This window comes from Cherax quadricarinatus, chromosome 76 (assembly GCF_038502225.1).
Source record: "Cherax quadricarinatus isolate ZL_2023a chromosome 76, ASM3850222v1, whole genome shotgun sequence".
In the NCBI taxonomy this organism is placed as follows: Eukaryota; Metazoa; Arthropoda; class Malacostraca; order Decapoda; family Parastacidae; genus Cherax; species Cherax quadricarinatus.
The window spans coordinates 21,664,744-21,680,344 of NC_091367.1; the positions used below are offsets into that span (position 1 = coordinate 21,664,744).

The 15,601-nt window shown below is 44.0% G+C and overlaps 1 protein-coding gene across 1 annotated transcript in view; it reads right to left on the bottom strand.

The window, feature by feature from the left end:
• Nucleotides 1–2,267, bottom strand: part of LOC128703728 (sodium-independent sulfate anion transporter) — a 160,855-nt gene extending 158,588 nt beyond the window's left edge. Inside the window, exon 1 of the mRNA XM_070101367.1 lies at nt 2,141–2,267. Coding sequence (XP_069957468.1) covers nt 2,141–2,162 — 22 coding nt within the window. The 5' untranslated portion in view covers nt 2,163–2,267. The remainder of the gene's footprint in view (nt 1–2,140) is intronic.
• Nucleotides 2,268–15,601: the final 13,334 nt, after the last annotated feature.

Sequence of the window (15,601 nt, forward strand, 5' to 3'; positions counted from 1 at the left end):
CTTCAACCACAAAGAAATCGACTGGAAAAACCTGGAGCCACATGGGAGCCCAGAAACGTGGTGGACAAAGATATTGGAGGTGGTACTAGAAAACTTTATGCATCAGCACGTTAGGGACACTACCAGAGAGAGAGAACGAAGAAAAGAACCAGAAAGACTAGACTTAGTATTCACCTTAAGTAGTGCAGAAATAGAGGACATCACATATGAAAGGCCCCTCGGAGCTAGTGATCGTGTGGTTTTGAGCGTCAAATACATAGAGTTATTAGTGAAGAGGGAAGTAGGAAGTGCAGAGTGGAGGAAGCCAAACTATAAGAGTGGACTACACAGGCTTGAGAAGCTTCCTGCACGAGGTTCAGTGGGACAGAGAGCTGACAGGAATCAGTGAGATGATGGAATGTGTGACAACAATATGCAAGACAGCAGAGGAGAGGTTTGTACTCATGGGCAACACAAATAATGAGAAGGCCAGAACAAGTTCTTGGTTCACACAGAGGTGTAGACAGGCCAAAAATAAATGAGCTAGAGAATGGAAGAAGTATAGGAAGCAAAGAACCCAGGAGACTAAGGAGATTAGTCGACAAATCAGAAATGAATATGCAAGATATTAAACTAAAGTGTGTGTGTGTGTGTGTGTGTGTGTGTGTGTGTGTGTGTGTGTGTGTGTGTGTGTGTGTGTGTGTGTGTGTGACTCAATATTTGCACCAATAACTCACTACAGTTGTGACCGGGTGTGGAAGTGTGAATTACTCATTACACAATAATTTGTTCATATGATTGTAGCCATGTATAAACGTAAGTAACCATTCTACAGAATTCATTACCTTTGTAACTTGTGACCTCATTACCTTTGTACCTGGTTCAGCTATCAAAACTTTGGGGGCCCAGTCCCTGGACCCATTACGTACCTCTGTAATCTGTAAATACCTTTGTAGCTTGTCATGGTTGTGACCAGACCTACCTGGAGTTCATTACCTTTGTGAATTGTGAGTTCATTACCTTTGTAAATTGTGAGTTCATTACCTTTGTAAATTGTGAGTTCATTACCTCTGTAACTTGCTCAGCTATCAAAACTTTGGAGTCCAGTCCCTGGACCAATTATGTACCTCTGTAATCTTTTGACTACCGCCCACAGGATGGGCATGGGGTGCATAATGAACATATTAAACTAACTAAACTAACAGGTAAGGAGGGAGGCCCAACGACAATACAAAAATGACATAGCAGCGAAAGCCAAGTCCGACCCAAAGCTGTTGTATGGTCACATCAGGAGGAAAACAACAGTCAAGGACCAGGTAATCAGGCTGAGGAAAGGAGGAGGCGAGATCACAAGAAATGACTGAGAATTATACGAGGAGCTCGTGTTATTACGATTTCGTGAGTCATGATGACGGCAATTAGGGGACATGAGGTATAGTTTGTCACGGCCACGTTGGCGGGAGCTTCATCTGTAAAAACTTGCATTTGTGGTCACAGTGGTGGCCCACGGTAACTTTCCTACGGTGTATAAATATACCTAGTTGGATAAATCTTGTTGCCAGGTGGTCCAGTGGCTTACGCACCGGCCTGGAGTTTTGCGACTCGTTGCCATGAATTCTAACCCCCCTCGTACCGTGGCTTAGGTACTTTATTGCAAGCTTTACGTGCAAACTTTTTGTGGCCTGGCTGGCAAAGCTCTCGCTTCACACACGGAGGACCCGGGTTCGATTCCCGGTGGGGTAGAAACATTTCGACATGTTTACTTACCCCTGTTGTCCTGTTCACCTAGCAGCAAATGGGTACTTGGGTGTTAGTCGACTGGTGTGGGTCGCATCCTGGGGGACAAGATTAAGGACCACAATGGAAATAAGTTACAGTCCTCGATGACGCACTGACTTTATTGGGTTATCCTGGGTGGCTAACCCTCCGGGGTTAAAAATCCGAAGAAAATCTTATCTTACTTTGTCTGACTTTCTTTTAGGTTATTTTAGGTAATTTACACATATGTTACTAGGTACGATAAATGTGCCTATGTATCTGTACCTAAATAAACGTACAATGGCAAGCATTTATGGCAGCAAACGTGATGTGTGGAGAAGTCTGTTATGGTATACATACTGCATGAGGTGACGGTAGGAGAAGTCTGCTATAGTATACATACTGTTGAGAGTGTTGCACTGCATGAGGTGACGGTAGCTGCAAGTCTACAAGGCAGAACACGGGAAACTAGATTTTGTACGCTGCTAGTCCACAATAACACACTTCACAGACTCCTCAGTGACGCTCACACCAAACACTAACAAATCTTCTTACTAAGTACCCGATACTTTCACTGGATATCGATCGCCCGTCAGTTAACAGTTACAGTAACTGTCTATATTTTCCATTAGAATATTTTCCTCACTAGAAGTTTAGATAACGATATTACCTTAACGATTCCGATGCCTTAGTTTATTCTTTAATTTTGGTCTAAACTGAGCAAATGTAAATTAGACAAAAAATGTACTGCTGAACGAAAAATTTAGAAAAATCTCGGATATATTGAAGAGGTGTGCAATGGTCAGGAGGTCAGTGTTATTGGTTAATTCGTGCCATGATTTAAGGCCACCGGCCATGGTTCTTGCCCACAACTATGCTCCCAGTATTCATCCTTGTGGATAAATACTGGAAACACTATACACGCTCCATACGCTCGTGTCTACTTATTTCTGAACTGGAAAGAAATGGGTCTTATTCAGTTCACCACTATGAAATAAATTCAATCCTATTCATAATGATCTCTCGATTGAAGTTGCCGATAAACTGGTTGTCAGAGTTCCTTCTCCAGGAAGGCAGAAGGCACGTGACAGTCTTTTTGAAGTTCTTGATGAACACTGAGTTCCAGGAGTCTGGGCCTGGGGCAGAGTGCATGGGCATGTCATTTATTGCCTTTTCGAAGTTTTGTGGTGTTAGGATAAAGTCAGAGATTTTTGATACTGCCAAATCTTGAGCTTTGGTCATACAAATTTAATTTAGATTGTCGACCCTGAGTCTGGTTAACGGCCCGCTAAACACTGAGTCATGTTGGACTCTAGTATCTCATTTCTTTGCTGTCATCTGTGTAGGTCCCATCTCGTCTAAGCAGGGACCCAATACTGGATGCTGTTTTTGCCCTAGATTTGGCATAAGAGAAGAAGAATTTTGGGTTTCTTTCAATTTACTTTATAGCTTTAAGTTCTTCCTAAGATTCTTGTTTAATGTAAGATTCCTTAAGCTTAACTTCGACATTTGTTGTTTCTCTGACCAGTGCCTCCCTTCGTGTTACAGGTATATTAGCCGCTCCCAGCAGCTATGTGATTCTTCGCCTTCGCCTGTATAGGAAGCATCTCTCTCTCTCATGTTTACATCTTCTCTTTCTTTTTCTTAATGGAATGTGCCTTGAGCAGACCTCAAATGCTACAGAGTGGGTTTTTTATAGGGAAAGGTTAGGACCCATGTTGTTTATGATATCTTCAGAGATTGTTTCATTTAGAACATGGTAGACTTGTTTCCATTGTATGTTTTTGTCTTTGAAGTTGAATTTTGTGAAGAGACCCTGATAACTGGTCACATTTTGCTGGTCAGGAGGCCTGTGCATACACGTCTGTACCTCTATTATGTTGTGATCTGAGTGTATTAACTTTGATATGGTTGAATTACGTATCAGATCGCCGTTGTTAGTGAATATGAGGTCCAGTGTATTTTCTAGTCTTGTAGGCTCTATTATCTGCTAGTTTAAGATGAATTTCGTGCAGAGATTTAATAGCTCGTGTGTGTGTAAATTTTCATCTGAGCTGCCTCCTGGGGTGATCTCTGCTAATACTTTGTTTGCTATACTCCTCCAATTTAGGTGTCTCAGGTTGAAATCTCCCAGTAGTCAGATGTCTGGAGGCAAGAGTTGAATTTTCCAGTGATCAATTTTCAAAAGCTGTTTCTGGAATTGCTGGGAAGTTTTATCTGGAGGCTTGTATACCAACCACAATGACAAGGTTTTGGTTTTCGATCTTTACCGCCAAAACTTCAACTACATCATTTGAGGTGTTTAGTACTTCTGAGCAAATGAGCGACTCTGTGGCGTACAGGCCAACCCTTCCCCCCCCCCTTATTGCCTGTTAAGTCTGTCGCATCTGGGATCCATATATCGTTGTCTAAATGATCCTTTGTGTGGGTCTCTGTGAAAGCTGCAAACATTACATTTGACTCTGTGAGCAATCCCTTGAGGTAAGGAATTTTGTTGTTTGTTGACGGCTTTGGACCCTGTATATTTGCAAAGATAAATGTCGTTATACTGACGGAATTTAGGAGGAATTTGTTTGCTGGTATTAATATCTGTTGTTCTGGAGTAGAGATCAATGTCTACCCCTCCACTCCAGAAGTGGCTGCCCAATTTTCAACGTAATGTTCCTGTGGGAGGAATCAGGACAAATCACCATTGTAAAGTATAATAATATATGTTCCTAACACGAAATAATGTGAATAATAATTATAACTTAAACAAAACAAAATACTTAAATCAGTCAAGTCTACTTAAATTCTTCTTAATTATACACTCACTTAATAGCTTTACAGTAGGACCCCTGTATACGAGGGTCCGTTATCCGTGGTTCCAATTATCCGCTGTTTACCTTCGCCTGAAATTTAGGAGGTTGCAGTTTGAGGTGCAAAAACATGGTCATAAGTGTGTAAAACAGTTATATAAAGTTGCATTAAGACGGGAAGAAAACAACTTTAATGGTGCTGCCATAACTCTTATTATGCTTCTTGTTTGTCTTCTTGTTCGTCTTAGTAATAGTATTAGTGGTGGTAGTGGTGGTGGTGAATGGTGGTGGTAATAGTTGTGTTGGTGGTGGTGGTGGTAGATGGTGGTGGCAGTGGTGGTTGTTGGTGGTGGTGCTTTTAGTGGTGGTGGATGGTGGTGGTAGTAGTCGTGGTGATGGTAGTGGTGGTGTTGGTAGTGGTAGTAGTCGTGGTGATGGTAGTGGTGGTGTTGGTAGTGGTGGTGGAATTTGGTAGTGGGGGTGGATTCTGGTATTGGTGGTGGATAGTGGTGGTGATGGTAGTGGTGGTGGTAGTGGTGGTGATGGTAGTGGTGGTGGTAGTGGTGGTGATGGTAGTGGTGATGGAGGTAGTGCCAAAAACAAGATTTCTGACATTTCCGACATTACCCTAACTCCGATAGACTTTGAAAAAGCCATTGACAACATGCCCATGCACTCAGCCCCGGGCCCAGACTCGTAGAACTCTGTGTTCATTAAAAACTGCAAGAAACCCCTCTCGCGTGCCCTAAGTACACTATGGAGGAGGAGCTTAGACATGGGTGAAATTCCATAAAGGTGGCAGCAAAGCATTAACTAAGAACTATAGACCAATAGCTTTAACGTCCCACATTACAAAAATCTTTGGAAGAGTGCTAAGAACCACGATTGCAAACCACCTGGATTCCCAAAAACTGCACAATCCATGGCAACATGGGTTCAGGACAGGTCGCTCCTGCCTCTCACAACTACTGGATCACTATGATATGGCCTTGGATGCACTGGAAGAAAAACAGAATGCAGATGTAATATACACAGACTTTGCAAAAAGCGTTTGACTAGTGCGATCATGGCGTAATAGCGCACAAAATACGTGCTTAAGGAATAACTGGCAAAGTGGGGAGATGGATCTTCAACTTCCTAACCATGCTAACACAAAGAGTAGTGGTCAACAGAGTTAAATCGGAAGCTGCCATAGTGAAGAGCTCTGTTCCACAAGGCAGAGTACTCGCCCCCATCCTGTTCCTCATCCTCATATCAGACATAGACAGAGATGTAATCCACAGCACCGTATCATCCTTTACAGATGATACTAGGATCTGCATGAGGCTGTCATCTGCTGAGGACGCGGTTAACCTCCAAGAAGATATAAACCAAGTTTTCCAGTGGGCAACGGAAAACAATGTGATGTTCAATGAGGACAAATTCCAACTACTCTGTTATGGAAAACTGGAGGAGATAATAACTAGAACAGAGTATACTACAGACTCTGGCCATACAATAGAGCGGAAAAATAATGTAAGGGACCTGGGAGCAGTAATATCTGAGGATCTCACTTTCAAGGATCACAACATTGCCACGATCGCACGTGCAAAGAAAATCATTGGATGGATAATGAGAACGTTCAAAACAAGAGATGCCAAGCCAGTGATGAACCTTTTCAAATCACTTGTTCTCTCTAGGTTGGAATACTGCTGTACATTAACATCTTCGTTCAAAGCAGGTGAAATTGCAGGTCTAGAGAGTGTACAGAGAACCTTTACTTGCACGTATGAGTTCTGTCAAGCACCTTAACTACTGAGAATGCTTGGAAGCACTTGACTTGTACTCGCTGGAACGCTGGAGAGAGAGAGAGATATCAAAATCTACACTTGGAAAATCCTAGAAGGAATGGTCCCGAATCTGTACACAGAAATCACTCCCTACGAAAGTAAAAGACTGGGCAGGCGGTGCAAAATACCCCCAATTAAAAGTAGGGGCGCCATTGGTACACTAAGAGAAAACACCATAAATGTCCGGGGCCTAAGACTATTCAACAGTCTCCCACCAAGCATAAGGGGAATTACCAATAGGCCTCTGGGTACCTTCAAGAGTGAGCTGGACAGATACGTAAAGTCGGTGCTGGATCAGCCGGGCTGTGATTCGTACGTTGGACTACGTGCGGCTAGCAGTAACAGCATTGTTGATCAGGCCCTGATCCACCGGGAGGCCTGGTCGTGGACCGGGTCACGGGGGCTTTTGTTATTGCTGTTCTTACTGCTGAACAGCGGTTTAGTGCCGATGAAGGTAGCGTAGGTAGCAATGATACGGCCGTGGACTAGTTTGGCTTTAATTGGGTAGGAGTGAGTACACAACGGGCAGTGTGAGGGAGTGACTGCAAGCCAGTCCGTGGAGGGGGAGCAACTGTGTCTGTCAAGTCGGTCGGCCTAGGAGAGAGAGAGGGTAGGCTGTGCTTCCCACTGACCTAGGTAAGCCTACCAGAGGGCAGCACTGAATGCCGCGAAATATGAACTAGTCAGAGCAGACGGCTAGGCTGTGTGCTCTGACAGTACAGGCTGTCTACATTTGGCTGTCTACATTTGCTCGGCCACGCACCTCGCCTCGTCCCGACGCGACAATGCTGGTGGGCCCATAGGTATAAAGGAATTACACTAGCTACCCCAGAGAGGGACTGGCTTTCGCTCACTAGTAAATCAAAAATGGACAAAAAAAATGCAACAGGCAAAAAAAAAACTCTCCCATCCAGGGGAAGAGAAAACTGGTTTGCCCGCGCTGTTTCATCGAGTAGAGAGCCCGGAGACGTCAGCACTGGAACTAAAATCTTCTATATACAGGTTGTCCGCAGGGCTGAACATCAGTTGACCACTCGTCTACTAACGTTGTTGCACCCTCATATCTGCAAACAATGACTGACAGTAGCATTTCCTAAGGTGTGACATGTAACTCAGAGGGCAGCACTGCCCTGACCGTAATACAGGCTTTTTTTCCTTTAGTTATAAAACACTGGTGCACATACGTACAATAATACTATATCCATGGAATTCATTACACTCTGGGTACCCTTCTAAAAGTATTTACATAATTACATGATGTTGTCCACCCTGACTCTATTATCGACTAGCTATACAATGTGTGTGCATTTATACCCATTTCTGCAAGCAAACAATTAGCATAACTAGCGTAGGAGTCAGACAAGTCAGTAGGTACGTCAATGTCACAGAAATGTACTGTTGTCCTGGGACGCAGGCCATAAGTATGGAGCCTTACTGGGCCGTCTTCCGTACCAGTAGTAGTGGGAGAAGGGATAGACGGTTTGTCCCTAACATTAGTCTGATCGTGGCGTTGCAACGCACGCGCCTCCAGCTCTGCTTCGGCCTGCATATGGTCCACATACTTCATGTGATCAAGGTGGGCTTCCTTGATAGTTCCAGTAGCAATCTCCCTCACCTCGAACTTATTGCCACGGAGCTGTCGTAGGACACGGTAAGGACCCACAAACTTTGGGACAAGTTTGTGCATACCTGGGGTCTGCACTGGGTTGAGCAACATAACTTTGCAACCTGGTTCCACTTTGCTTTCCTTGGCGCGGGCATTGCGCTCAGACGTGAACCTATCAGTAGCTTTCATAAGGTTCTCTCGTACCCGCTGGAAGACAAGCTGCGTTGTCCTCATCTTTACTACACTGGGGTTATCAGTATCGTAAGTAGGTCTAGGTGGAGTAAACAGAATTTCATATGGTAAGCGCTTGTCATAGCCATACAAAGCAAAATGAGGTGTCTCACCGATCGAGCTGTTGAGGGAGGAATTTAATGTACACTGAACATCTGGGATAGCCTCATCCCATGTAGTACAACTTGGGTTAACGGTTACTCTGAGCACCTCCAGGACTTTGCGATTTGTACGTTCAGCAAGACCATTACTCGCAGGGTGGCGTGGAGCTACTGGCGCTTGATGAATGTTGAATCTGGAGCAAAGATCCTGCATTATGCCATTTATAAACTCAGACCCATTGTCTGACAGAAGGACACGTGGGCAAGTATGACGAAGAACAACATGCTCACGGAAAGCACTAGCGACCGTTTCAGCGGTTTTATCAGGAATGGGTACTAATTCACTGTACCGCGTCAAGTTATCTACCATTACAAGCAGGTGCTTATTTCCCTTCTCCGAGGTCGAGAAGTTCGTCAACAGGTCGACAGAAGTTCTCTCCCAGGGCTCCTTTGTAATGGGATACTTTAGAATGGGGTTAGGACCTGTAATGGTACCCTTGTGCTGTAGGCAAACAACACACTGGTGTACATGCTTGGCAATGTCCGCTGCCATCTTAGGCCAGAAATATTTCATTCGTGCCTGTTTGATACTGCGGTCCTTCCTGGGGTGCGCTACACCTGGGACATTGTGGATCAACCAAAGAGTAGCTGGTATCATGGACTCTGGTATCACCAGTTGGTATACGGTTCTGCCGGGGTCCACCAGCTGTGCAACACGGCACAGTACTCCTTGGTTGACCACCAAATCCTTCAGTGGAACGGGAGACTTGACCTGTAAGTCAACGTCCTCCTTGGTCAGGAAACGAAGGACTGGAGACCACACAGGGTCCTGTCGTTGGGCTCTCTCGAGATCCTCAACAGAGAACGAATTGCCGACACTCACGAATGCTATATGTCTCGACAGGGCATCAGCTACAACATTTTGCTTACCTGGGACATAGCAAATTTCAGGGTTGTAGTCATTGAACGTGAGCGACCACCGAGCATGCTTTCCCGAGAGGTTCTTATTCGCAAAAAGAGCCAATAAGGGTAAATGATCTGTATAAATCTTGATAGGATAATGATAGATGATATCCCGAAAATGACTCAGGGCCCATACAATGGCTAAAGCTTCTAGCTCTGTCACTGAATAATTGACTTCCGCTTTAGTAAGAACACGGCTAGCATAGGCAATAGGCTGTTGCTTCCCATTAGATTCCTGTGACAAGACTGCACCGATGCCAACTTTGCTGGCATCAGTCGTCAAGGTAAATGCCTTGGTGAAATCAGGGAATCTAAGGGTTGGGGCTGATGTTAACTTGTTCTTAAGAATGACAAAAGCTCGTTCCTGATCACACGTCCACTCAAAAGGGGCATCCTTCTTGAGTAAGCGTGTCAGGGGTGCAGCAATGGTGGAGAAACCTGCGATAAAGGTGCGGTAGAAACCCGCCAGGCCTATGAAGGACCGGACTGCATCCGCCGTCATGGGTCTGGGGAATTTCTGCACGGCCGAGATTTTAGACTCGTCTGTCTTTATGCCATTCTGAGTCACTACGTGACCCAGAAATTTTGTTTCCTTCCGGAGGAAATGACATTTGGAGAGCTTTACCTTAAGATTTGCCTGAGCTAGCCTGTCCAATACCCTGTCAAGTTTCTCAAGATGTGACGGGACATCTTGCGACATGACTATGAGATCATCCAGGTAGACCATGAGCGTGCCACCTAGGAGGGTACGGAAAATTGTCGTCATCAAACGACTAAACATGATTGGGCTTCTGCGCAAGCCGAAGGGCATCCTCCTAAACTGGTAATGACCAGTTGGAGTAGAGAAAGCTGTCAACTCTCTGCTCTCATCATCGAGGGGGATCTGCCAGAACCCTTGAAGAAGATCAAGAGCTGAAAAGACCTTATTATCGCCGATGTTCTGCAACAGGTCGTTCAGAACTGGCAATGGAAAGCGGTCTGGGATGGTACATGCATTCAGTTTCCTGTAATCGATAACAGGGCGCCAGGTTCCGTCTTTCTTGGGAACCAGAATAAGGGGAGCATTCCATGGGGAAGTGGACTCCTCAATAACTCCATCACGGAGCATCCGTGTAATGAGTTCTTCGGCGAAGACTCTTTGCGCATGTGGCAGGCGATACGCAGGTACATAAATGGGTTTAGTACCTTTGTCAAGTGGAATACGGTGAGAGGTCAGTGGGGTCAAACCCATCGACTCACCATCTAGTGCAACTGCAGAACGTGCACAATTGAGAACCTGGAGAAGTTTTGGGACCTCTTCAGGATAGTCTGTCAAAGCTAGATCATCTTCCTGCACTGGCCGGGTGTTGGAAGAGTCAGCAGCAGACTCGCCTGGGAGAACTGCACTCACAAGGAAGTCAGCTGGGGCTTCACCCTCCACTCTCACCGGGAGAGGGAATCTGACAAGGTCGACAAGTGAGGTATTCTTCCGCAGGGGAAATTCTCGACTATGCATGTTGACAACAAGGACTTGCAACTTACCACGTTGCACTGTGTGCAAGGATGGTTCAAGGGAGAGGCCCTTGACTCGGCATGTGTCGCTGTCAACCAGCACATGGTCTCCTTCAAAAGCTCTGCTCACGTACACCGTAACAGGAGTGAGCGAGTTAGCTGACAAAGTGACGTCATACTTTGTACAAGCAGTAACTCTGCTCGCTGATGCCATGACACGAGTCAAACAGTCGCCTGCCGACAGGGATACTGCGGCTTGACAACTGCTGGTCTCTACAACAGCGTCAGAGTTAGAGTGAAGGTTAGACTGGGCGTCCCCAGACTGGGTTTCACTGGTAACTACGTGCTGATGGCCAGGAGGTGATGGGCAACGAGCTCTACTACGAGGTCGATCAGGACAAGAGACCGACCCCGGGGAGGATCCCCGGAATACCCTCTACGTAGTGGTGATGGTGGCAGCGGTGGTGGTGGTGGTGGTGATGGATTGTGATGGTAGTTGATGGTGGTGGTGGTGGTGTTTGTAGTCGTGGTGGTTGTCGTGGTGGTGGCGGTGGCTGTCGTGGTGGTGGTGGTGATGGTGGTGGTAGTCGTGGCGGTGGTGTTGGTAGTCATGGTGGTGTTGGTAGTTGTGGTGGTAGTGGTTTACTGACATCAATTTTCATCATAAATATGCAGGAACCATGTGTTCCGAATCCAGGGTCCAGGAGCTAGTTGGGGAACTTAAGACGGTGGTCAGGGAAGGAGGGCCATTGTATGCCCTCCAGTGCTCCTGGAGTCCCATCAAGCCTTCACGATACATCAACTTCTGTAAGCTGTAGTTATGTATTCATGACTTCTCCTGTAAAAAAAACCCAACAAATTATAACATACAGTGTAATGGGTTCCCATTCACTTCAGTGAGGGGCTCCCCATCACTTCAGTGAGGGGCTCCCCATCACTTCAGTGAGGGGCTCCCCATCACTTCAGTGAGGGGCTCCCCATCACTTCAGTGAGGTGCTCCCCATCGACATGCCAGACTAAAGTTCCTCTACTGGCAAGCACAGTGTCTACCTACTTAGGCTCGCCGGACACTATGTCTAGCTCTCATACAATGCTATATAGATCATTCTTACTCTTTATGGTACTCTGCCTTAACAAAAAATCAGACTTCAAATCACCCAGACCAAAATGGCGAGATTGATCCTGGACCTGGGTCCAAGAGAGCATGTAGGCCAGGATGAATTACAACTTATTGATATGATCAATTCTGAAGACAGAGTAAAACAACTGAAGTTAAATCAAGTTTATAAAATTGATCAGAGTGTCCAGAATATCTTGCTGTCAAGTTTGTGAAAGATGGGAATAAAAACCAGTAAGGTACTAGGGGAAGCGAACACAATTTTTTAGTACCCACAGTAGGTGGTCAGGCTTCAAACACCTTTTATTGTATAGTAATAATGGAGTGGAAAGGACTGCCCTATATATATGAAAGCTGTCCTAGCGTGAGCCAGTTCAGGAAGCGAGCTAGAAAGTACCTAATGAATGAAGCTATAGGAAGGAAGGAGTGATTTATTGTATACTAAATAATCATAATAATAGTAATAATAATATTAATCTTTATATTTACAAGTACACGATACATCTTATACAGACGTCACGGACATCAGTAACATAGATGTATCAGTTATTGTAAGCTGAGCTTCGCACAGGTGAGTTACTTAGCTGTTTTAATTTTTAAGATTTAAATAAGATACTACAAGGACCCCAGTGGAAATAAGTCACTTTGCCTGACTTTTTGGGTTATAATAGATAATCTAAACATGTATGATAACTGTACCTATGTGTAGTTGTGCCTAAAGTTACTTAAATACTGTGCTGTGACCTTTCACGCCTACCTGGACTCCTTGATCAGTCACAACCCTCACACCCAACAACATCAGTCATTACTGTTCTGTGTACGTCGTAGCTGCCTTTATTAACATACTTATACATCACCAGGTTAGTGTACCACTGACATCCTTCAACAGTATTCAGTAGATAACTATTAGTAGGTCAGTTATGTATTACAAGTATTAGATTAATAAAGTTTGGTTATTGTAATATTATATAAAAGGACTAAGTATCTATGAAGACTCATAGTGATTATTAACCCATGATGCCCAGTAACATCAATAATGTTCATAAACATCGTCGGGCAAGTTAGTCAGTGAGTTAGTAGAAAGTAGAGCAACACAGTTAGGAATTTAGAAGATCAGTTTCTCCGTCGTAAAAGTCTTGGAAAACCGGTACTTGGAAAAAGTTAAAACCTCAGTAGATAATTATTTTTGTTACCAGGCGGCTTATATACTTCAGTCATTGTTAAATTGTCATCATAAAGGCAGCCATATCATATGATGTTCAGTCATTGTACTGAAGTTCAGGTATTATAGAACTTGTGTTACATGTCAGTTTCCATGAGCTGGATCATTATATTATAGAACTTGTTACAGCGTCAGCCAGCTGACACCAGCTGGAAAATTATTTATAATTATATATTCTTATTAAAGAAATTGTATCAAATTTGATTTTCTTTAAAAATAAAAACAGATATTAGGGTTGCAAAATTTTTTAAATGAAATGTAAGTGAAAAGTAAAGTACAGTGGTGTTACTGTAGCGTAGGTCTACCAGGACGTAGGTCTACCAGGACGTAGGTCTACCAGGACGTAGGTCTACAAGCACGTTATTACCTCGTTGATGATGATAAATAATGGTACCATACATCTCTCTCTACATATTATACCAGTCAGTTATTGTACTGGAACATTTTCCTGTTAGTCACTCTTGTATTTATGAGTATTTCCATTACCATAAGGAACACCTGTTCTAAAATATCGCACAAACTAACCTAACATAAAAGTTAAACCTGTAAACCCTCCAGGTTTACAGGTTTACACAAAAGTCAGTTCACAGCGTAGACTACGAATACTGCGGTAGACCGCACGTTAAAGTAGCACCAGTGATAGACTACGAATACTGCGGTAGACCGCACGTTAAAGTAGCACCAGTGATAGACTACGAATACTGCGGTAGACCGCACGTTAAAGTAGCACCAGTGATAGACTACGAATACTGCGGTAGACCGCACGTTAAAGTAGCACCAGTGATAGACTACGAATACTGCGGTAGACCGCACGTTAAAGTAGCACCAGTGATAGACTACGAATACTGCGGTAGACCGCACGTTAAAGTAGCACCAGTGATAGACTACGAATACTGCGGTAGACCGCACGTTAAAGTAGCACCAGTGATAGACTACGAATACTGCGGTAGACCGCACGTTAAAGTAGCACCAGTAATAGACTACGAATACTGCGGTAGACCGCACGTTAAAGTAGCACCAGTGATAGACTACGAATACTGCGGTAGACCACACACTAAAGTAGCACCAGTGATAGACTACAAATACTGCGGTTGACCGCACACTAAAGTAGCACCAGTGATAAACTACGAATACTGCGGTAGACCACACACTAAAGTAACACCAGTGATAGACTACAAATACTGCGGTAGACCGCACACTAAAGTAGCACCAGTGATAAACTACGAATATTGCGGTAGACCGCACACTAAAGTAACACCAGTGATAGACTACAAATACTGCGGTTGACCGCACACTAAAGTAGCACCAGTGATAAACTACGAATACTGCGGTAGACCGCACACTAAAGTAGCACCAGTGATAGACTACAAATACTGCGGTTGACCGCACACTAAAGTAGCACCAGTGATAAACTATGAATACTGCGGTAGACCGCACACTAAAGTAGCACCAGTGATAGACTACAAATACTGCGGTAGACCGCACACTAAAGTAGCACCAGTGATAGACTACAAATACTGCGGTTGACCGCACACTAAAGTAGCACCAGTGATAAACTATGAATACTGCGGTAGACCGCACACTAAAGTAGCACCAGTGATAGACTACAAATACTGCGGTAGACCGCACACTAAAGTAGCACCAGTGATAGACTACAAATACTGCGGTTGACCGCACACTAAAGTAGCACCAGTAATAAACTACGAATACTGCGGTAGACCGCACGTTAAAGTAGCACCAGTGATAAACTACAAATACTGCGGTAGACCGCACGTTAAAGTAGCACCAGTAATAAACTACAAATACTGCGGTAGACCGCACACTAAAGTAACACCAGTGAAATATTTAGAAATCGCTTTTTATGGTAATATTAAGTATGGCGACTATATTAAACAAAGTCGATATTTCAATTGGTTGTTTTCCACAGCCACAAAGACTCAGCCATATTGTTTATGTCTCCAAATTACCAGATCAATGTTGGTTATAATTTGACAACGATTACTTTCATCCATTATAAATTGTCAACAATAGTTTATAATAACTAAGGGAAGCTTCAAGCAAGTGTTGACATCTGCTGTTGTTCTATTGTTAACACACAACCATTGTTGACATCTGCTGTTGTTCTATTGTTAACACACAACCATTGTTGACATCTGCTGTTGTTCTATTGTTAACACACAACCATTGTTGACATCTGCTGTTGTTCTATTGTTAACACACAACCACTGTTGACATCTGCTGTTATTCTATTGTTAACACACAACCATTGTTGACATCTGCTGTTGTTCTATTGTTAACACACAACCATTGTTGACATCTGCTGTTGTTCTATTGTTAACACACAACCACTGTTGACATCTGCTGTTATTCTATTGTTAACAACCATTGTTGACATCTGCTGTTGTTCTATTGTTAACACACAACCATTGTTGACATCTGCTGTTGTTCTATTGTTAACACACAACCATTGTTGACATCTGCTGTTGTTCTATTGTTAACACACAAC